General features: G+C 51.5%; 2 protein-coding genes across 4 annotated transcripts; both read right to left on the bottom strand.

The window, feature by feature from the left end:
* Nucleotides 1-277: 277 nt before the first annotated feature.
* Nucleotides 278-5,795, bottom strand: Smim41 (small integral membrane protein 41). Its single transcript, XM_034517449.2, has 2 exons — nucleotides 3,351-5,795; nucleotides 278-1,084 (listed from the first exon to the last, which is right to left on the bottom strand). The coding sequence occupies exon 1, from the start codon at nucleotides 3,707-3,709 to the stop codon at nucleotides 3,440-3,442; it is 270 nt and encodes an 89-aa protein (XP_034373340.1). The 5' UTR covers nucleotides 3,710-5,795; the 3' UTR covers nucleotides 278-1,084; nucleotides 3,351-3,439.
* A 129-nt stretch (nucleotides 5,796-5,924) lies between these two features.
* Atg101 (autophagy related 101) lies at nucleotides 5,925-16,187 on the bottom strand. Of its 3 annotated transcripts, none has more exons than XM_076912128.1 (3): nucleotides 16,024-16,187; nucleotides 12,524-12,836; nucleotides 5,925-6,580 (listed from the first exon to the last, which is right to left on the bottom strand). In XM_076912128.1, the coding sequence occupies exons 2-3, from the start codon at nucleotides 12,773-12,775 to the stop codon at nucleotides 6,176-6,178; spliced, it is 657 nt and encodes a 218-aa protein (XP_076768243.1). In that variant the 5' UTR covers nucleotides 12,776-12,836; nucleotides 16,024-16,187; the 3' UTR covers nucleotides 5,925-6,175. The 3 variants fall into 3 exon arrangements, with proteins under 3 accessions (XP_076768243.1, XP_034371852.1, XP_034371851.1); XM_034515961.2 differs by lacking the exon at nucleotides 16,024-16,187 and adding an exon at nucleotides 15,222-15,373; XM_034515960.2 differs by lacking the exon at nucleotides 16,024-16,187 and adding an exon at nucleotides 15,105-15,372.
* Between the last annotated feature and the right edge of the window lie 6,861 nt (nucleotides 16,188-23,048).

Here is a 23,048-nt window from a genome sequence, read left to right as displayed (position 1 = left end):
GCAAGCACATTATCCGCTGGGTCCACACTCACACTGATGGCGTCACTTCTACTTCACAGGTGAGGGACTGTGAGTCAGGAAGGTTTACAAAGCCCACTCTCAGAGAAGTAACTATACACACACACATGAATGTACACACTCTCATACTCATATACACTCACTCACACACATGCATATACACATACACACACTCACATACATGCACACACACATACACAGACACATACACACACACAATGTTGAATAAAGTCAAGCTCTTGATCACACTGACCAGTGAGAATCACTCCCAGTGAGAATCACTCCCATCCACCCTTGGTTCTAAACCAGCTGTGGTAGGCCCTGTCCATATATATTTAATATATTTTATTTATTTAATATATTTGAGTATATCACAGCTGTCTTCAAACTCACCAGAAGAGGGCAGCGAATCCTGTTATAGATGGTTGTGAGCCACCATGTGGTTGCTAGGAATTGAACTCAGGACCTCTGGAAGAGCAGTCAGTGCTCTTAACCACTGAGCCATCTCTCCAGCTCCTTGTAAAACCCTTTCTTAAAAGGGAAAAAAAAAATCTACTAGAAGCAGGCCAAATTGAGGGGAGATGAGAAAAGAAACCAAGAATCCCAAGGGTCAAGGACTGGAAAGAGACCACACACTCAGAACTGCGTTGTTGGCCTATTTAATAGCAAAGCCATGGAAAGCGATGGTGCGTGTCACCGGTTGGCTGACGCGCTCTCCAGATGGGAGGTACTAATCCAGGTTCTCAACAGCCATAGGTCGCTGGATCCATCGTCAGATACGGCTGTGTAGCATCAGGCAGAACGGGAGCTGCACTCACGTCCGCAGAGGGCACACTAGTGTCCACGCAGTCGGGGTATAAAGCCAGTGCCCATGGCATATGGCAGACTCGCTTATTCTGAGAACGGGGCTCCTGCACTCACCCCAGGAGCATCGGAGCAGCTTGGAGGCAGCTGAGTGCCAGGGTCCCAGGATGAGGAGTCAACAGTCTGTCCGGTGTCTTCAGTCAATCATGTTCAGCACAAATGGGGTGCGGGTGGGCGGGAGGTGAGGGGAGAGGTCCAGCACCTGTAAGACAGGGTGCCCCTATCTCGATTGGAGGAAGCAGTCAGCTGAGGAGACCACACAGGTCCTGTCTGACCTCAGGCTGATAGGTTAGGGCAGGGTGTCAGTCCATCCACTGCCCAGATTTGCAGGGCAGGCTCAGGCTAATAGAATACAGTGGGATCCAAGATGTCTTCTCTGCTTCTCAGATAACCCCCAGCCCACATCTCTCAAGGAGGTGAGCACAACATCCCCTCTCCCGTTTTCTGAATCCTTTCATCCCCACCCAAGCGTAACAGCCTTGACCAGAAATCTGGAGCAAATTCTGAGTATTTTCCCTGCCTCCAACACTTAGGCCCCAGAACATCACATAGCCATTCCAAACACTGAGCCCAAGGGACATCAAAGGCAGGAAGTTTGATGAAGAAACTGTTGCCTCCCCCTGTCCCAGCTCTCTTAGTCCTGTGTGAGCAGACAAGACAATGCTGGAGACACAGTCTCTCCTGCCACCACCCATCCCTAAGGCCACAGGGACTTGGGCTTGGATCTTCCCCAGCCCTGTCTACTCCAGCAATCCTCTGGGCCCCTCCCCAGTCCTCAGGTTCAAACTGGGAAAGCTGGGCCCAGCTGATGAGGAGCTGCTAGCTGCTGCCTGGCCTCTGGAGACTGTTTTAGAAGCAAAACAATATCTGGTAAGGCCACTGAGGAAGCAGGGACTAGAGGGGACAGTGACAGTGAGCCTTAAGGTTGCGGTCCCTGACTCAGCCTGCATGCTCTATCTGTTCCCTGATGGGGACAGAAGGCCATGGTTTTTGTTTGTTTGTTTTGTTTATTTTACCAGCATCTCAGAATGCTAGGAAAGCAGAAGGGAGAGCGAACCCAGGAGACCGAACTTAGAATCGTGAGCCCCACGGGTTCAGCTCCAGCTCTGCCGCTCTCCGGAGTATGTCTGTCACCTGTTTGTCTCTTCGAGCTTCACCTTTTCTCAAAGTTCCTCTGGGTGTACCTGATTGTCAGTGAAGAGGTTCAAAGGAATCTAGACGCCCTCTATCCCACTGAGGAGAGAGAGGGAAGGCACATGGTGGAAGACTGCAGAATGTATCAGGCGGCAGGCTGAGAGGAGCCTGATACAACAGAAGCTCCCTGGTGCCCAAGACCAGGAAAGTGAATAGGGACAGTTCCCTGGGCCCTGCCCACCATCTCCATGCCAACACACACACCCACACTGCCCTGGCCTGGCGGTGCAGTCCGAGGCTGTGGAGGAGGCATCTCAGATGTGAAATCTGTCACTCTTGAGGCTAACATGGCATGGCTGCCCAGAACCAGTGCCAACCTCTTAGGTGCTAAGCAAGGATCACACATCGTCAGCTTCGCAGCAGATTACCTGCACCTGCCCGCATCCCCAGCCCCCCACCAGGCCATCATCGTTGGCATCATGTACCAGTGCCTTCCTGGAAAGTAGGAGCCTTGAGAGTCACTAAGAAACGGCCACTCACAGAAGCCCCCAGCAACCCTCACACACAGCTGAGTTCCAATGAGCCGGTGAAAGTGCCCCCATTTCACCGTTCAGTTGGAGGTGGCCTTGGACTGGAGTTACTTGTCCTTTGAGCCACCCAGACCCTTCTCTCCAGATGGTTCCCGTCCTTAGAGAGCTGGAGGCAGGAGACCCAGACACAGCCCCCACAGCTGGGAATACTCAGCCTCGCTTCTTCCTACGCATACACTCCTCCAAACCTTGCCATCCCTGCCCCCAACGCAGCACACAAAGCTCCTGGCTGACCTACACACGAGCAGGGGTCAGGGGAGGGGTTTTTGGCACATCTTTCTATCCCTACAGTTCACCCAAACAACCAGGGGTACCTCGAGTGGGACTGAAGAATCTCTCCTCTACCTTCACCTCGGTGGGCCCCAGCCTGCCCACTCCCTCCATGGACAAAGGCTTTCGGAAGGAGACAGCAGCAATCTGAGAGCTAAGGCTGGATGGTATTAGCCTCCAGGACAGAGAGCCCTGCTGAGTCCAGCAGACCACAAGGTGAGCTGGGCAGATGCAGAATATGGAGGACATAGGTACCCAAAGAGCTCCATTCACAGAAGTCTCGGGCCTCCCTCCTTTAGCACATGGGCACGAAGGCTGTCTGTGCCCCAGAGGCACAGGGAACCTCCAGCTCTACCCTGGCCTTGCAGCTGTCTGGCTGCACCCAGTGATGTCCACTCAATGAGAACAGAGGACATCACTGTGCCCACCCCACCCAGCCCCAACCCCACTCTCCCTGTGCTTCAAGGTTCTCACCTGTGCAGAAAACAAGAGCTTGTGGGCTGAACCTTCTGCTGTGCCCCAGAGGACGAGCTCTGGACTGCAGGGTACAGAAGGGGCAGAATCTAAGAGTCTTCATCTCCTCCACAGGCACCAGGCTCAGCCTCAGGGGATGAATGCCTTTCTCGAGCCAGCAGGGCTATCAGGCCCTGAGCACGGAGGAGGAGTCCACCACCCAGGAACAGGATCCCACAGAGCACCAGAAGCGACAGGACGCCTAACACTACTGCCTGCACCATGCGTGGCCCCTCCGGGGGTCGGAGTGGCAACCCAGATTGGTTGCAGCAGCTCAGCCAGGCAGCCTTGGCCGCAGCTCCCACCTGTGAGCTGTTCATGCTTCCCACCAGCTGCCCAGATGTGCACACTACCCTGAGAGTTGAGGCTGTGTCAGATGTCTCTAAGGGGCGGGCCTCCCAGGGCCCTACCGCCCACTCTACCCAACTGCATGCTGAGCAAACGCTCAGGCCCCTCCTAGACAGGCTCCTCCGGAGTGGCCTCTAGGTCCTGCTCTGACAGGCTAGATTCTTAGGCCCATCCTATCTGTTCTCCAACCCCATGCCCATAATTCAAAATTTCCAGGTAAGGGGCTGGAGAGATGGCTCAGCGGTTAAGAGCCCTGACTGCTCTTCTAGAGGTCCTGAGTTCAATTCCCAGCAACCACATGGTGTCTCACAACCATCCGTAATGGGATCCGATACCCTCTTCTAATGTCTGAAGACAGTGACAGTGTATTCACATACACAAAATAAATAAAATTTAAAAAAAAAAAAAAATTTGCCAGGTAAGCCCAAAAGGCCCGTGTCCAAGGCTTTCCTCCCTAAAAAAAGGCCAAGATCTTGCACCTCAGAGCTTCCAGAGCTTTTCAGATTCTTAGACTCCATCCCAGGTGCCGACCACTCTGAGCAAAGCACAGGACAAACAGCTTCCTGTTCCTGAACTACAAGTTCAACACTTCTCGTCCACAGGGACAGTCCGAATGGTGAGAACCCTTCCCTCAGGGCAGGCAAGTAGAACACAGGACTCCTCCAGACCCCAGGTGCCAAGGTCTACCGCCATTCTTTCTCTCCCGTCCTCTTGGCCAAGGGACCCTGTTTACAAAGAACACAACACAGACCTAGAGAGCAAGGAGGGGCACATGGAGGGTTTGGAGGGAGGAAAGAGAAGGGGAGAATGACGTACTAATTATATTATGAACTAAAAGCATTTTGTTAAAGGGAGCAGAGATCTGGCCCACTGCCCTACCGCAGGGGAATCATATGCTGCAGAAGGAAGAGGACACTCCTGTCTCGGTGTCCAAGATGGCCACTGCTAACTAGATCTGTCACACAGCCAGGGGTAGAGGCCAGTGGATCTTGAGGCAGAGAAGCCTGCCCAGGGCTCCTGGAGATCCTTGAGCAAATTTTAAATTCCCTTTTCAAAAATAAAGCCACTGTGGAGAGATTTGGGATATAGCTCAATTGGTAGAATGCCTGCCTAGCAACTTGCCCAGCAGGAAGCTTCAGGTTTTAAATCCCAGCCTGGCATAAAACAGGACAGAGTAGCACCAACCTGTAATCCCGGCTCTTAGAGGTAGGACAGAATCCCAAGGTCAGACTACAGAATGAATTCGAGGCCAGCTCGGACTACCTAAAACTTTTGACTCACAAAGAACAAAGAGCCAGCTAGCAAGGTGGCACACACCTTTAATCCCAGGCAGAGGCAGGTAGATCTGAGTTTGAGGCCAGCCTGGGCTACAAAGCAAGTTCCAGGACAGGGCTATGTAGACCCTGCCTCAAACAAACAGACAAAACAAAAAAATTTAACCTCTAACACCTCAAAAAAAAAAAAAAAAAAAAAAAAAAAAGTCACACCCAGACAGAAACACACCAGGCAAACTTGTGAAGACACCTCCTCCAACACCAAGCCCTCTTGGACGTGATCCTGCAGAGCACCCGGAGACTGAGCAGAATACCACAACCTGTCAGGAAAACAGCCCGAGCAAGGCAGGCACAACTCTAGATGCCCTGCTCCAGGACCATGTGCAGGCCCCAGCCAGTCCAGCATCCCTCCCCACAGGAGCTCCATCAGCAGGGCTCAGGCCTCCTCAGAGCAAGTGAGCAAAGCACAGCAGTGGACACTGCGTAGACAGGCCTGTGTAGAAATGAGTGAGTCCCCAGACATCAGCGGACAGTGAGGGCAGGCTGACCAGAGCAGTCACAGGACATCACAAACCAAGACTGGCTGGGAAACACCTGTGCGTATGAGTGTCTAACAGAGCGCAGGCTGCATCAGGTTCAACCTGTCCTCAGCAGGGCGGCGGTGGCTCACGCCTTTAATCCCAGCACTCGGGAGGCAGAGGCAGGTGGATTTCTGAGTTCGAGGCCAGCCTGGTCTACAGAGTGAGTTCCAGGGCAGCCAGGGCTACACAGAGAAACCCTGTCTCGAAAAACCAAAAAAAAAAAAAAAAAAAAAACAAACAAACAAAAAACCTGCATAAGCCCACCTCCTCCTCGAAACCTGGAATAATGGCCTCAACATACATGTATGTCATCAGGAGAATGTCACAAAGTGTTCATGTTTCAGGACAGGAGACAAACTCGCACCTCAGCTTTATTCAGTGCCCTCACTGTACAGCAAAGGCTGCACCCAGGACCGAACCACTGCAACAGTGACAGGGTCACCAGAGGCCAGTAACCACAAAACAAGGACACCAAGAGCTTCTCTTCAAGTCTCACCAAGAATCTAGTGCAGGTTCCAGAGCCCCGAGATCCCAGCAACACACTCCCAGAACCATTAAGGAGCTGCCAAGGCTCCAGCAAGGCCTACAGGGCAAGGGTGTCTTTGATGAGCCTGCGCATAGTGGTGGTGACGGAGGTGCCCAGGGCCTCGGTGATCTGGAAGGAGAGCTTGTAGAGGTAGGGCTGCACATCCCGCAAGCCCGTGTCAAACACGTTGTCCACCTCCGACTGCGTGGGCATCTTGGGCAGGTACTCATGCCGGCTCATCACCTCCACGATGTTGACGATCTTCTCACACAGCTTCTCTCCCACCTTCTCTCTACAGATCTGCCGCTCCTGCTCTGTGGCCAAGGCTACCACATGCACCTTGACAGTCCACACCTCCCAGGGGATGCACTCATCCGAAAAAGGCCACCGAGACTTTTTCTTCTGATAGAATTCCAAGGACATCTGGCCTAGCCCGTCACCACCTGAGTTCCGCAGTGCATCCTGGGGAAGACACGAGAGATGAGCGGGCCACAGCGTTAGAGGCCTGATTCCCTCACCCTGGGGAATTCATTTTCACCTGTACCCACCCTGCCCACTAAACACTGGCAGACGAGACCTAGAGGGGGACCTGTGATGGCGACATCAAACACGGGCAGCCTGCATGGTTCAAGCACTAACCCTCCATGCCCAGCTCTATCTATGCTAACAAGTGTGAAATGAGGGGCTGATGCACACGTGACACTCTCACACGTGGTAAATGTTATAGCCAGAGGCCGTGCTGTGGTTTGAATGGGATCGGCCCCCACAGGCTCATACATTCCAATACTCGGTCCCTAACTGGGGAAACCGCAGGAGTTTGGATTAAGGTTATGTGAGGCTGTACAGAATCTGTGACAGGGACATAGAAACATCTGATGTTGTGTTTCTCAAGAAAGGAATCTGGAATGCCAACAAATGTGAGAACACGGATGCCTGTGGCCTTCCTCGGTTTCTAGAAAATAGGGCAGAAGATGCTCTCCTGCCCCGGATGTTTATATAACCCTGAAAGTGTGCCCAAGAGCCAGGCTTCTCTGGTTTCTAGCCAGACTGTAAACATGGAACACATCACGAAGCTGTAATGACAAAGACAAGCCTTTCGATGAGTGAATGCCCACTGCCATGGGTCCCTGGTTTCCTGTTTCGGTTTTTTCTGCACCAATTAATTACCTCTCATAAGAACTATTTGGAGGGCTGGAGAGATGGCTCAGCAGTTAAGAGCACTGTCTGCTCTTCCAGAGGTCCTGAGTTCAATTCCCAGCAACCACATGGTGGCTCACAACCAGCTGTAATGGGATCTGATGCCCCCTTCTTGTTACAGTGTACTCATGTACATAAAATAAATATTTTTTTAAAAAAAGAACTGTTTGGAATAGACAGGGAATACGGCCTTGTTGGAGGGGGTGTAGCCTGGTTGGAGGGGGTGTAGCCTGGTTGGAGGGGGTGTAGCCTGGTTGGAGGGGGTGTAGCCTGGTTGGAGGGGGTGTAGCCTGGTTGGAGGGGGTGTAGCCTGGTTGGAGGGGGTGTAGCCTGGTTGGAGGGGGTGTAACCTTGTTGGAGGGGGTGTAGCCTGGTTGGAGGGGGTGTAGCCTGGTTGGAGGGGGTGTAGCCTGGGAGGAGGTACAACACTGGTGGGGGGGGGGGGGGCTTTGAGGTTTGAAAAGACTTGTGCCTTCCCCAGTGAGCTTTCTCTGCCTCAACCTGCTGTAAGCTCTCAACTACTGCCTCAGCACCACGCCTGCTTGCCTGCTGCCACACTCCCCACCCTGATGGTGACAAACTGACACTCTCAAACTGTAAGTCCGAATACATTCTTCTACTAGTTACCTTGGTCACAGTGTCTATCACAGCAAGAAAAAAGTAAGAAGTTGATACCAGGAGTGGGTGCCTCCGGTGACAGGTCTGACCACGCTGTTTTGAGGGAATGTGGAAGACGTAGGGAATTTGGACTAGGAAGGTAAATGAATACTGTAAGTGAGGCTCAATGGGCCATCCTAGTAGATGTCTAGAAGACAGTGGTGCTAGACAATGTGGACTATGGAGCCCCCCCCACACACACACACACACACAAGAGGCTTCAGAGGGCAACAATATTAACGACTGGGCTAGAGGCCATTCCTGGGATGTTTATGCATCCTTTTATGCACCCTGTCCCAAGAGTCTGCCTGAGGATAGATTTAAAACTAACAATTTTGTTGACAGAGGAGATACAAGACAGCCTAAGACTGACTCATCATATGGTTAACAATCACCACTGTTACACAGGCCTACAGCAATCACCACTGTTACACAGGCCTACAGCAATCACCACTGTTACACAGGTCTACAGCAATCACCACTGTTACACAGGCCTACAGCAATCACCACTGTTACACAGGCCTACAGCAATCACCACTGTTACACAGGCCTACAGCAATCACCACTGTTACACAGGTCTACAGCAATCACCACTGTTACACAGGCCTACAGCAATCACCACTGTTACACAGGTCTACAGCAATCACCACTGTTACACAGGCCTACAGCAATCACCACTGTTACACAGGCCTACAGCAATCACCACTGTTACACAGGCCTACAACCACAGGCCTACAGCAATCACCACTGTTACACAGGCCTACAGCAATCACCACTGTTACACAGGCCTACAGCAATCACCACTGTTACACAGGCCTACAGCAATCACCACTGTTACACAGGCCTACAGCAATCACCACTGTTACACAGGTCTACAGCAATCACCACTGTTACACAGGCCTACAGCAATCACCACTGTTACACAGGCCTACAGCAATCACCACTGTTACACAGGTCTACAGCAATCACCACTGTTACACAGACCTACAGCAATCACCACTGTTACACAGGCCTACAGCAATCACCACTGTTACACAGACCTACAGCAATCACCACTGTTACACAGGCCTACAGCAATCACCACTGTTACACAGGTCTACAGCAATCACCACTGTTACACAGGCCTACAGCAATCACCACTGTTACACAGGTCTACAGCAATCACCACTGTTACACAGGTCTACAGCAATCACCACTGTTACACAGGCCTACAGCAATCACCACTGTTACACAGGCCTACAACAATCACCAGTGTTTTTAATGCTGGCACTGGGGGAGGAGATTTTCTAAGGCAAACAGCCATCTACAACCTTGGACACCAGATAGGAGTTTGTCCTGCTGGGTTTTCAGTCCTGCTTTGGTCCAGTGTTTCCTGTGGGAATGGCAACGTTGTCTGTGCCACTGTATGTTGGAATTATGTGATAGGCTTTTTTATTTTATAAAGGGTTACAAATAAGAGGTTAACTTGAGTTTCAGAAGACTTTGGACTATAAAAATTGAATGCAGGTGTGGTGACAACTTTAATCCCATCGTTTGGGAGACAGAAGCAGGTAGATCTCTGAGTTCAAAGCCAGCCTGGTCTATAGAGTGAGATCCAAACAGCCAGGGCTACACCAAAAACTCTATCTTGAAAAACAAAAACAAAAAAATTGTGCTGAGACTGTGAAAGACCATGGAGACTTTTTAAGTTGGACTCAGGACATTCTGCATTAGTATAGCAAAAGCCTACAGGGCCAGGAGTGGAATGCGTTGGTCTGAATGAGGCTTCTAAGTTCAACTGCTTGGTCCCCAGTTGGTAGAACTGTCTGGGAAGGATTTCGAGGTGTGGCCCTGTTGGAAGAGGTCTGCCACTAGAACAGGCTTTGAGATCTCAAAAGCTCACTGTCTCCTGCTCATGGACTGATGTCAGTTCTCAGCTCCTGTTTCAATGACCTGCCTGTTTGCTGCCATGCTCCTGACATAATGATCATGGATTCTAACCCTCTGACACTGTAAGTCCCAAATAAAATATCTTTTTAATGGTTGCTTTGGCTGTGATGTTTTATCACAGGAATACAACACTAAGACAGGGTGCATGCCTGTAATCCTAGCACAGGGGAGGTGAAGACTTGGGGAGCTCAAGTAGGCTACCAGGTCTAGAGGTGTCCATTCTATGTCGAGAACTCCCAACAGCCCCACTGGTTTCTCTGAACAATTGCAGAAGGGAGGCTCACATGGGCGAGGAGATGGCTCAGTAAGGAAAGAGCTTGCCCACAAGCCTGAGAGTCTGATCCCCACCCACATAAAGATGGTGGGTGAGGTGTGGATGTTTATTGCCCCAGTGCTAGGGAGGTAGAGCAGGACAATGTCTGGGCTCACTAACCAACTGGTCCAGCCTAGAGCTTTGGAGCCAGTAAGAGATGGTCTCAAAGGATGATACCCTAGGCCATCTTCTGGACTCCACTTGCACAATATACCTGCATCTACATGTACATGTGCATACAGGTATTTTAAAAGATCACTTTACAAAGTGATCTCCAAATTGTCTGATCTCAATGCCTGTCATTCAGCTTCACAATAAGAGCCTCTTCTTTCACACTTAGGGCCTCCTCTTTCTGCTACACCAGTCTTGGGTCCCCCCAACCTTCAAATCACTTCCCAGAGCTGCAGAAAGGGCTCACTGGTTACAAGTTCTTGCAAAGGACCTGAGGAGTTCCAACATTCACAACCACATCTAATTTCTGCTCCAGAGACTCTGACGGCCTCTTCTGGCTTCCACCAGCATGTGCACACTTGTACATACATAGACACACACATATACATACATGTAAATAAAATACAATCACTTCTAAACACTCTCCAGTATCTCCTCCCCTGATACTCTACTTGCTTTTCTATATCCTGACAGTACAAACTCGCTTTTATTTTTTTAGAAAGATTTATTCATTTAATGTAAGAGTGCTCTATCTGCATTTCTGTGCCAGAAGAAGGCATCAAATTCCATTATAGATGGCCATGAGCCAACATGTGGTTGCTGGGAATTGAACTCAGGACCTCTGCAAGAACAGCCAGTGCTCTTAACCGCTGAGCCATGTCTCCAGCACCAGCTCTGTCCCTTTTAAAAGCAGGGATGGTGAAGCCTCAGGGACCAGTTTAGGAAAGAGGCAGCTAAGGGAAGGAGCAGGAGAGGTGAGGGAGACAGATCCGGCAGCTTCACTTGTACTTGTTGTCTTCATGGAACCGACCATCTATAATTCGACCTACGCTGTCCTGTGGGCTGCAGCTCCAGGCTGGGCTGGGCGGCACCCTGAGCACCAGAAGGTTAAGATGCCCCGGGTGGTACAGTCATCCCTCCATAGCCCTGCAACAGCACCAGGCTCCATTCAACCCCTAGGCACATCTTGATCACTAACCCCTTGTTGTCCCATGAGGCAGGTGCCGCTGTCACTCCAGGTTCATTGATGTCACCTGCCAAGGTCAGACTTATTAAGGAGGAGGGATGGCTCCAGTACCTAACAGTCACCCATACACACTTCTTTTCTGAGGCACGGCCTCACTACATAGCTCTAGCTGTCTTAGAACTATGTAGACTAGGCTAGCCTCCATGCACGAAGGTCCCGACTCTTAAGTCCTCTTCTCTGTGCCTGCCTGTCACCAGGAGGTCAGAGGGACAGACACTGCCTGTCTTAAGAGAGTCACCAGGAAATCCTGACAACCTCACCCTTTCCAAGCTTACAGGATGGTGGTGAAGGAGCTCGATGTCAGAGCCTAGGAGAGCATCCACCCAGCTGTGCAAACCCTGCCATTGTGCCTGGGAACAGAGGAATGGAGGGAGGGAGAAAGGCGAGAAAGGGGAAGGATTTCCCTCCCATACTTTGAAAGTAGACGTCTCAATAAGACAAAGATAAAAACCACATCGCCCCATGAGGGGGGAATAGGGCAACGTGGGAGAAATGAAAACAATGTGTCACACATGAGTGACATGAAAGGAGCACTACTGGGGAGGAAGGAGATCATCACGAGATGGATGGGTAAGGGCAAGGTACAAAGACATACATGTGTAACACGTCACAACGAAACCATTATTCTCTACACTACCCAAAATAACAACAACAACAAAAAAAATCCACAATGCCATTCCCATCACCAGAGGGAGGTGACCGACGTGAGTGGCCTGCTGTGTCGTGTCCACAGGCACAGGTCACAGTGCCCAAAGGGACTTCACATTCAGACAGAAACCACTCTGCCAAGCACGTCTCCTCTTACAGTTTCAGCCCAGACTGTGTGAGGAAGAAAGAGAAGTGAGAGAAGCTGTCACAGACAGCTGTGGAGCCAGGGAGGCCACCACGGGAACAGGGACCTCACTGCTTAGCTGAGGGGCTGAGGTGGCAGCCAGCTTGCTCTTCCTCCTGAGGAATTATATACATGCCCTCCCTCAACACATCTGCCCTTTTGAGCCTTGAGGAAATGACTCTGCTCTTCGGAAAGGCAAGCCAGTCCAGCACACAGCCAGGGTGAAGAAGTACATATTCCAGGTCCACCTGCCATTGGCTGGGCCACGCACCTACCTACCTTGAATTCCCCAACAACCTTGCGCAAGGCTCGGTCCAGCTCCTCAGAGGAGACGCGCACGTACGTGAAGTCAATGAAGTCACAGTCCACATCCTGGATGCCCACGGTGCCGATGGAGTAGGTGCCCTCCTTCTTGTAGTGAAACTTGCCTGTGCTGCGGTGCAGGAGCACCGTGTGCAGCACGGCCAGCATGGCCTCCTCCACCTGCCGCCCCTCCACTGACACCTCCAGCACTTCTGATCGACAGTTCATCCTGCAGCCGGAGCCGGAGGAAAGGCGAGAGACAGGACGCTTCACCCCACCTAGGGCCAACCTGTAGGAACCAAGTCAGATCACCTAGATGGTCTTGCCCACCTCCTGCTCAACTGAGCTCACTCCCGGCCTCTACTGGCCCACCTGTGTTTTGGCAGCACATTTTATGAGAAAGCCACAGACCCTTGGGATCAGCAAGAGGCTGAGCTTCAAGATTTCCAGGCCAAATACCAAGTGAGGTGAGACTTGCATTCATGTGTGGTGTTCAGTCCAGCAGTTCAGTCAAGACCCGCTGTGCTACAACAGTCAGCAGGAAGGGAAAGGGTCTCACAATGGCAAGAGCCTGAGGTGGGAGCACAGTGAGTCCATTTCCTCAAACCTTAGCAGCCTGGTTAAAGCAAGCGGACAAGTTATAGAACCCTTACGCCAGCATCAATATCGGATCTCTGCATCGGAAAGCCAGCTCTTGTTGACTCCTTTGGGGTCACAAACCTCTTTGGACAAACCAATGGAAGCTATAAAGGATGGCTTTAAAACCTGTAATACACACACTGCAGGGCCATCCAGACTTTATGGTAAAGTACATTTACTACAGAAAGGCTGGGTAGCAAGACGAGCAGAAGTGCAACTAGCAATGGGGCAGTGAGGGATGCAGTGTGGGAGCACTCACATCCAACAGTCTTAGGTCAATACCTAACAACAATGCTCCTGCTTCTTATTCATTTGTAACAGAAAAAGTCTGAGCTGGTTGTGGTGGCACACACCTTTAATCCCAGCGCTCAGGAGGCAGAGGCTCAGAGGAGGTGGATCTCAGTGAGCTCGAGAATAGCCTAGACTACAAAGTGAGTTCCAGGACAAAACAGACACGTGTACTTAAAAGCATGACCTGTCCCCCTCAACAAAGAAAGAGACAGACAGACAGACAGACAAGATCTGGCTGGCCTTGAACTCAGAGATCATCTTGCCTCTGCCTTCCAAGTGCTGAGACCGCCCGCAATCTCAGGTATTTTACAACAGGAACAGAACTACGACTCTCTCAGACCTTAAGAAAACCATTCAGCTTTTGCAAACCTGTTCTCTACCTATAAACTGGGACTGCAGCAAAGATTTAGGATATTTTATGTAAAACAGTCTACTAGTTGAAAGCAATGACTCAAATGTCAGGCATCCAGGATTAGAGTGCACGAAGCTCTGCCCTACAGCTGTACAAGCTGAGGGTGTAGTTCAGTGGCAGGGCGGTCGTCTGGGATGAGTGAGGGGTCTGACCTCCAGGACCCATAAAAAGGGAGCTAGTCATAGCAAAGCAATGTGCCTTAAATTAACTGCCTCGGGCTGAAGAAGCTAGCTGTGTATTCCCCTTAAAACTGCCTATCAAGTGGCAAACCCTAAGCATCAGATGTTATATTTGTTATATACTGTTACTACTTGGTAATCATATAAAGAACCACTGAGGTGGCAGGGTGGGGAAGGAACTTAGAAGATAACAAACCCAGCCCACAGGGAGTGAAGCAGTTAACATTTCTTGCATGTGTGTTCTACTTGCCATTTTCTTGGTGACTTCTCGCCACCTTCAACACACCATCTCATCTTTAGACAATTCAACTATTTCTTCTACTAAAGGAATCCTCGACTTGTATTTCAATCACTGGCTTTAGTTTTGCTAGCTGCCTTATTAGTGTGTTGGGGAGGGGGGTTGTTTTTTTATTTTTGAGACAGCCCTTCATCTAATCCAGGCTGCCCTCCTACTCCTTGATTGAGGTAGCAATTTTCTGCCTCAACTTCCCAAGACCTGGGCTTTGTATCCTGCCCTTAAATAGTAGCACTCCAGTCTGGGCGTAAGACAACAGTGTGGGGACCACTCTGCCATCAGCCTGGTTCCCCCCTTACCTGACCATTATCAGCTCAGGCACCTGTTCCACCGGGTGTTTTCTGCCTCTCTCACTAGACACTGTTCCTACAGCAGAGAGATCATATCCTATTTGTCGCTATAAACTGGCTCCTGTTAACCCCTCAGTGCACCCTGGCCCGGGGTACCAGGTTCTTCCAAGAGTTCGTTTCTCGTGGATCAAGGATGCGACGGGTCCCTTACTCATTATTATTTGTTCTCTTGTTTAATTCCATCCTACATTTTCCCACCTAGAGATTCCCAGCTCTGGTCCAGCCTTTTCTACTATTTCTCCCTCTCACCAGCAACTTCCCTCGGTTTCAGCTTTATTCCAGGACCAACCCCTTCCTTCTAGCCCCAGACAGTTTTTACACAGAGACTACATTTGCATTTCCCTCGGGTCCCCGGACCCATCAGGCTGACCCAGGACACGCCATGCCCCACCTTGCTTGTAGAAATCCGAGCAGGAGCCACTCAGCCTCGGGTTCTCGTCTTCCCTAGCGCGAACCTCGAGTATTCAGGGACAGACCAAAAGCAAAATCAGGCTATCTGGATCCGTACCGAGAATTCGGATCGGACGTCAGGGTCGCTGCCGGCAACCTCGCGCCGTCTCGGGGCAGCAGCACAGAATATGAGGACAGAGTCAAGACCCTACAGACGCCTGTCCAGGGCTGCGCTCCCTCCGCCGGAGCGGCGCGCGGACCGGAAGTTTTGCCCGGCCGGAGGGCGGAACCGGAAGGAACCACCGCGCCCATGGAGGGTGCTGGACAGGCTCGACTCGACCCAGCCCAACACCGCTGCAACGGCGGCATCGGGAAGCTCGCACAAGTTAAATACTCTCCCATGATACCGTGTAACTTCGGTGCTAGGATTTTTTCTTGTTTGTGCTTCTGACCCTAGACTCGTAGAGAGAACCCACCCCCTCGTTTGGACGAGTCCATTCACTCCCACCAGCGAGAGCATTGTTTGGACTGGGACAACTCACTTCCGCCATCGAGACGAAAGGGACAGAGGAGACAAATGGACCCTGCGCTGCCCCTGGTGGCCGGGCAGTGTCATCGGCGGAGAGCCCTCTTCAGAGACCCATCGTGGACCCCACCCCCTACCCTCCATCCCACCCCATCCCACCCCCCCGACTCGGTGCCGACAACCGTAAGACAACAGGAATCTCAAGATCAAGGCCGTAGCATCTAAGAGGTGCCCGGAGATGAGCGCACGCCGGTGTGCTGCAGGACGCCGAGCGGATGGCGAATCTGTGCCTACCCAAAGTGCACAACAGTCGGGCTCACTGAGCTCAGACCCACAGGAAGACGTCGAAAAGGGAGCTTAATCTCCCTAAGTTATCTTCATACAGAAACACTACCTGATGTATCATGACCGAGCAGGTGGCAGTCTTGTCTTTAACGATTTCGCGGTTGCTCCTCTGGCATTACTTATCCTTTCCGAAATCCCTTATAAACGGGGACCTGCTGTGAGGGATCGCAAGAGATACCTTTGTGATCTATAAGGCGTCCCATAAGTATAAATTAAGTGTTCCTGCTGTATAATTTCTCGGAGAGATTTTAGTTGTCTATGTCGTTGATAAGCCCCAGAGCCCACAGGTTTGGTCAGTTGCTCTTAGCTCCTAAAGAGCACACACATCGCTAACTTCCAACAGGGGGCACTCCTGAGTTGTTTAACGTGAGCATTAATATGCTCGGTTTCCAAACACATTTCATCTCCCAAAGCAGTGAATGTCTTGTACCCAGCAATCCTACAAGGTGGGTAGGAATCTGACAGTAAGAGAAGTTAAGTCACTCACTTAGATAGATCACTAAGTAAATAACAGAACCTCGAGTTCAAACCTGTGCATTTTACTGATACATGAGCTTATCTGCCTGGCTTCTCCTGGACAACCTGCCACACTCACTACCATCCTTTAACACATCTCACCCTCAGGAAGGAGTGTGTCAGACGCTCAGCACTCACTGTGTAGGAGGGAACCTCCTTGATTCACGGTATGCTTGCCAGCATCCCACGGTGTCAGTTTCAAGCCACAGGACACTGCTGAATTCAGAGCCTAAAATGGATAAAGGATTATACTGCTGATTGATCAAAAGGAGCACTATGGAATCCTGAGGGTTAAAACCAAGGGGATGGGGTGTCGAACCTAGGGCCCTGTGCCTGCTAGGTGGATTCTCTCCCACTAAGCTACAACTTGAGCCCACACTCTGTCTCAAGACCCTTGCTGGCACTAATCTAAGGACACCATTCGGCCTCAGTAGCCGTCGCGCCCGCACTTCAGAGGCAGAGCAGTGCTGACGTACCCGCAACTGTACCTTTCTCATGAGATAAAACACTGCCCAGCAGCCCCAGTTACAGATAATGAAACTGAGGCTCAGTGATGTGCAGTACTTTACTGTGGTGGTTAATTGTATGTGACACCCCCAACTTGCCTGGAACACCCCCAGACACTTGTCAGATGATGCACTGAAGGTGTTTCTGGGGAAAGCAACACTGAAAGTGGTAGACTCAATGAAATGGATGGTCCTCCCAGAGCGGTGGGCACCGTCCACTCACACACACGTCTGCTAGAACACAAAGGCTCAGTCCCCTGTGAGGAACATTCTTCCTTTCTCCAGTCTCTGGACTGAAGTACTCAGACTCACCCTAAACCTCAGCTCTCCTGGCTCTCGCACTGCTGACACCAGCTCTTGGGCTGTCTCTATAATGATGTAAACTATCCCATGTAATAACCATGTCATTCCCTGTGTGTGTGTGTGTGTGTGTGTGTGTGTGTGTGTGTATCCCACTGGTTCTGTGTCCCGGTACAGACACTTGCCAGGGCCACGTAGCCGCTCTTGCCTCTTGCTCTCTCAATGTTTTCACTCACTTTGTTGTTACTCCATTGTTGTTGCTGCTGCTGTTGTTGCTGCTGCTGTTGTTGTTGCTGCTGGTGGTGGTGGTGGTGTGCTGGTGATTTTGAGAGAGCCTCTTTCCAGGGCTGGCTTCTGATTCTTGATCCCCCTGTCTCCACCTCTGAGAGCTGGAAGGATGGGCCTCTAGCCTGGCTTCCTTCCAGCTCTCATCTCAATTCGTCCTGCCTGTGTGGCCTCTGCTGCCTGCCATTAAGGCTGAGTCCTTTCACTTCTCTGGCTTCCCATGCTGGCCAAGCCTCGCCTCCTCAGACCTTCCTGACTCCTTCCAGGGCACCTCAAGCCCTTCTCTGATTATTCCAGCCTTAGCCAAAATAAATAAATGTTTGTCTGTGGTCTGAGTTCTCCCATCCTATGCCCTGACCCCTAATGATCAAGATGCAGTTATTTAGTCTGGACTCATAGCTATAATTTCCACTGCTCAAAGCCACCCTAAGATACAGAGTGAGTTCAAGGCCAACCTGAGCAATTAAAGAAACGTGTCAAAATTAATATTATAAAAAGGGCTGGAGAGCCGGGCGGTGGTGGCGCACGCCTTTAATCCCAGCACTTGGGAGGCAGAGGCAGGCGGATTTCTGAGTTCGAGGCCAGCCTGGTCTACAGAGTGAGTTCTAGGTCAGCCAGGGCTACACAGAGAAACCCTGTCTCAAAAAAAAACAAAAAAACAAACAAACAAACAAAAAAAAGAGTTCTGGGAATATAGTTCAATGTTCAGCATGAGCCCCATGAAACACCAGATTAATACAGAGCAGATTAACCATCCCAGTTCTCTGGGGATGCTGAGGCTTACAACAGAGATGAGCCAGGAGACGAACCTAGCCAAGAAGCCTGGAGAAATGGCTGAAGGCTGAAGAGGTGCCTCTGCTCTTGCACAGGACCCAAGTTTGGTCATCAGCACCCATATGGCAGATCACAACTGTCCACTGGCGCCCTCTCTTAACAATCAGGTGGTGCAAGACACACATACGAGCAAAAATACTCGTGCATGCAAAATAAAATCTTTTAAAGTGGGAATAAAAAAATAAGCGGTTTGGGGGAAACTCCATCAGGAGGGAGGAGGGCAGCTACTGCTGTCATCCTCAGAAGACACCAGTGGTCTGGAAAGAAAATGGACTTGCTCAGAGAAAAGAGGAAACTGGGTCTGGTAGTACAGTCCTGTAATCCAGCCCGTGGGAGCCTGAGGATCAAAAATACAAGGCCAGCCTGGGCTACAGAATAAGTATGAGGCCAGCCTGGGTCATGTGGCAAGAAAGATCCTGTCTCAAAACAAAAGAAAACAAGAAATCCACCAGATTAAGAGAAGTAGCAAGTCAAATTCTCAGAAAGGTGGGAAGTGACTAGACATGAGAAGAAAAGCCAGCCTATGGCAGAGAACACAGTGTAGCAACTTAAGCAGCTGGGCATGGAGGGGAGAATGCCAGGAAGCCATGGAGCTACAGAGTTTTCTGGAGAAGGGGACAAAGAGGCTGGCAGAGAGGGCTTGCTGAGGGTTAAGAGTGCAGCTCTGAGACAGAATAAACAAGGGCAGAAGCTCAGACTTCTCAGCGAGAGTCCTGTGTCCTGGCAGCCAGGCAGCCAGGCTGCTGACTAGGGTGCTATCAGCCGTGCATGCTGCAAAGGTCTGGGGAGAGACCTTGAAGACCAACCCAAGTCCTTGGAAGCAGGCAGCTGGTGCTGCTTGATGAATGTGGCCTCGGGTGGCCCCACCTCATCCTGGGGTGTGCCCAGGGGGAGTTCTGAGCCCTGAAGCTGGCCCCCGAAGGCCACTCCAGCTGCTGCAGAGCTGACCCTAGTGGCGTCACAGGGCATGACTCAAACCCCAGCAACAACTCTGAGTGGGACTGACGTCAGGCTGGGGGCTCCTGACGGTGGCCAGCCTTGCAGCATAGCCAGAACCGTATCTGCTGACCCTCTAGCTAGGCCACGGGGTGCAAAGGAGACCAGCTGTCCCCTTCTGACATCCCCTGATGTCCCCTGGGATCCAAGGATTCCTCCACCTCCCACCCTTTCTGAGATGTCACTCCCCACCTCCGCCCTCTGTAGCAGACAAAGTGGCTGAGCGGAGGAAAAAGTGGAAAGTAATGTGGTGAGAGTAACAGAGACGGTGACAAACTTGCCAGCTTCTTCAGGCTGTGTGCTTGTGTCTGCTGTCTGACCTCAGGACTTTAGGGGATCTACTCTCCTTGAGTTTCAAGGGCTGTATGTCCATTTACTGTAAAGGCCTATATATCTGGAGAAAAACCCTAGAATTCTGGTTGGGGTCTATATCTCTCCTTGGGGACTCTTTCTCTGGACCGGGCTTCAAGCTAAACAGGGACAATCTATCTTTAGGGTATTCTAGCTCCCCGAGACACTAGCAAAAGATCCAGGTTTCCTGCTTGGTTACCCCCCCCCCAAGGCTGGTCTCCTGGGGGGCTCAGGCTGGAGGAGCAGGGCCAGTCAGCACCAGGCCTGCCTGGCTTGCAGCTGGGCACCGCTCCCTGCTAACACAGCATGTACCAACGAGGACAGGCCCGTGAACACCCTCCCCTAACCGGCTCAGCTGCCACCCCCAACCCCCACAGCCACAGAGAGCCTGATTTATGGTCATGAGTGGAGGAAGACATTGCCAGTGTCTGGGTCAGACCTTGAAGAGACCTTAAGTGGCCCCCCCCAGCCTGCCAGGTTCAGGGCCCAGCAAGACAAGAAGAGAGTCAAAGTGGTGAGGAAGATGAACGGGAGTCTAGGGGAGGCAGGACTGAGGCAGAGGCCAGGCCAAGGATTCTGGGGGACCCCTGGAATGCAAGACCAGGCTGGAATCCAGCTGGGGAGCCTGGAATGGGGCTCCTGCCCTCAGAAGAGACAGCAAAGAGGCTTTTTTTCCCACCTGGCTCTGAAGTGTCTAGTCCTGATAACCATCAAGGCCTTCACCAGATAGTCCCCCAAACTTGGGGCATAGCGACATAGGACATAGGCAGAATCCTGAGAGCCTGCACTTAGCACAGGGCTAGAGACAGCCTGGGGATGAACACAGGTTCCTCTGAAGGGAAGAAGAGCTGCCAGCTGAGCTATGGGGCAGTAAGACCGAGCCTAGACATAAGTGGAAACCAAATAGACAGGGGCTTGGCTGTTGTTCTCACACTCTGAGAAAGCCTACTGGTCCTGGGCTTCGCTGTCCGAAGTCAGCGGTGTGTTGGAGAGGTCCCGGGCTCACCCACGTGTTGAAACTAAAGCCCTCTAGAATCCCTAGCTCAGCCCTCATGTGAGGCCATCCAGAACCACCCTCATCCAGGATATGACCTTGATCTGCTTCATATGGCCGCTCACCACAAAATGGCCTCCCACCTCACAAGCCCCCACGTGCTTCCATCTGTAGGACTGGGCCACTACCAGGGAGCAGAGTACACAGGATAAGAGCAGATCTGTAGTCAGCTCAACACAGCAACAGCATAGACAAGTTCCTGGTCTCCTCAAGGCTTATCTCCACCACCTCCCTCCCTAATGGAGACTGGGTGGCCAGGACCAGATGTGAGGCACCCTCATCCACCCAGATCTAAAGAGAAAATGAGATGCTGCCATACCCACCTCAGAACCCACCCTTCCCAGGGCGCAGTCGTCTCAGGGCTGGGGAGGGGGACAGGGCCTCTGGGCACTGAGCCCAGCGTGGGTGGGGGGCAATAGGGAGGCAGGTTTCCTGGGTCTCCCATGAGGACAAACAGTAGGCCCTGGAAAATCCCGCCCGGGATTCCAGGCCCTGCCAGCGTCACTGCCTTTTGACTATTGTCCCCATCGGAAATGGGCCCAGCCCCCGACCAACAGGGACAGAGCCACCATTGTGAGGCCCCAATAGGCTCAATGCCCCCTTGTTCGCCCTCTCAGCCCCTAGCAAGACTTGGAGGCCAGTTCTTCCAGTTGCTGGTGGAAAGAAAGGGCTTGCCTGCAGGCTCCAGCCTTCGGGTGGGGCAGGGCAGGAGTCTCAGATCAGCCCCCACCCTGTGGCCCAAGTGCAAGAGTCCGGGAAAGGAACTGCTGTCAGTGGAGAGTCTTTTATTTGCAAAGCATGGGCTGGACAGCCCAATGGTCAAGAGACTGCACACACCCGGCACAGTCAATTAATTAATAAAGCCTGGGGAAGTCACTTCCCTCCTCTGAAGAGAATTACCCTCTCCTAAAACTACAGTGGCTAACTTTTATCTAGGTACAGGCCTACAATCCCAGCACTTTGGGAGGATGAGACAGATCCCTTGTGAGTTCAAAGGCAGCCTTGCCACACTGCAAAACTGTCTCAAAACAAACAGAAAAGCAGGTCATGGTGCCAAGCGCCTCCAATGAAAAGAATCCAGCTGGTAGAGGACCAAATATACAGCAGCTGTCAACAAGCTAGCTCAGAGTCCTGTAAGGACCGAGACACACCCTTGTCCCCCACACACGTAGCATGAGGTATTAACTCTTTTGCCTGTCCTCAGGTACAAGGAAAAAGAGAGGGAACTAGCCTGGGCATCAGCTACTACCCTTCTGTTCCCAGCCTGAGTCATCAAAGAGACAGGGAAACTGAGTCTGGGTGAGGCACTGGCTTCTCTAACAGTAAAGGGAAGTGGGTCTGGGTGCTGGGAAAGCTCACTTGGAAGGAGCTGCTGTCCCAAGACGCATGCTTGGAAGCCTGTCATGCTAGGCAGGGTCTGCCCGAGCCCGTAGACCTTTCTTAGGCCCGAGGCTGACATGTACTCCCAGATCTTAAAATAAGAATGCACAGCTGGAGCTCCTTAGGGAATCCCGTGCCGAGTTAGCGCCTAGAAGTGCTTATGTCTTCCTGACTGTAAAGCAGAGTCCCATTTTGCCCACTCTGATCCATGACGATGCTGTTGCCTTGGGTGCTGAGACCAAGGGTGGTGAGCAATGGCTGAGAGTCCTGCCTTCAGGGCTCCTGTGAGATTCTGGAATTGAGTTGAAGCTAAGCACAACGAAGGTGGCCAGTCCCCTGCCTCTCGCCAGCCTGTCACAGGCCTAAGGATGCTCTCGGTTTCAATTCATGTTTCTCTGGTCATCTTCACCTCCAGTGCTGGGTATCAAATCTGGAACTCACACATTCAAGGCAGATATTCCTTTACTGAGGTCCAGCTGAGGTCCAGCGCCAGAACCTGCCTCTAGGCCACCAAATGAGGGGCAGGTAAACACAGGAGCTAGAGGGTTTGACAGGACACTTGGTACCGCTAATGACTTCAGAACAATCGTCCCGCCAAGAATCCAAGGACTTCTGGATGCATAGCTCCCACTGCTGGGTTGGCAGTGAGTAGGGAGGACACTAAGAATGCAGATCCAACAAAGCTTGCATTAATTACCAGCTACGGCAGTTCCCAAGCTCACCACACATCAAAACTCTCCTCTGACCCTAAAAGGCTAGGTCTATTTCTTTCTTTCTTTCTTTCTTTCTTTCTTTCTTTCTTTCTTTCTTTTGTTTTGGTTTTTGGGTTTTTTTTTTTTGGTTTGGTTTGGT

Source organism: Arvicanthis niloticus, chromosome 13 (genome assembly GCF_011762505.2).
Source record: "Arvicanthis niloticus isolate mArvNil1 chromosome 13, mArvNil1.pat.X, whole genome shotgun sequence".
Taxonomy (NCBI): Eukaryota; Metazoa; Chordata; class Mammalia; order Rodentia; family Muridae; genus Arvicanthis; species Arvicanthis niloticus.
The sequence above is the reverse complement of the archived record's forward strand: the minus strand, read 5'-3'. Positions and strand labels throughout refer to the sequence as shown.

Coding starts and splice junctions, on each gene's coding strand:
- Atg101 (XM_076912128.1), bottom strand. CDS start 12,775: ATGAACTGTCGATCAGAAGTGCTGGAGGTGTCAGTGGAGGGGCGGCAG. Junction 6,581..12,523: donor AGGTTGTTGGGGAATTCAAG/GTAGGTAGGTGC, acceptor TGTCTTCCCCAG/GATGCACTGCGGAACTCAGG.
- Smim41 (XM_034517449.2), bottom strand. CDS start 3,709: ATGAACAGCTCACAGGTGGGAGCTGCGGCCAAGGCTGCCTGGCTGAGC.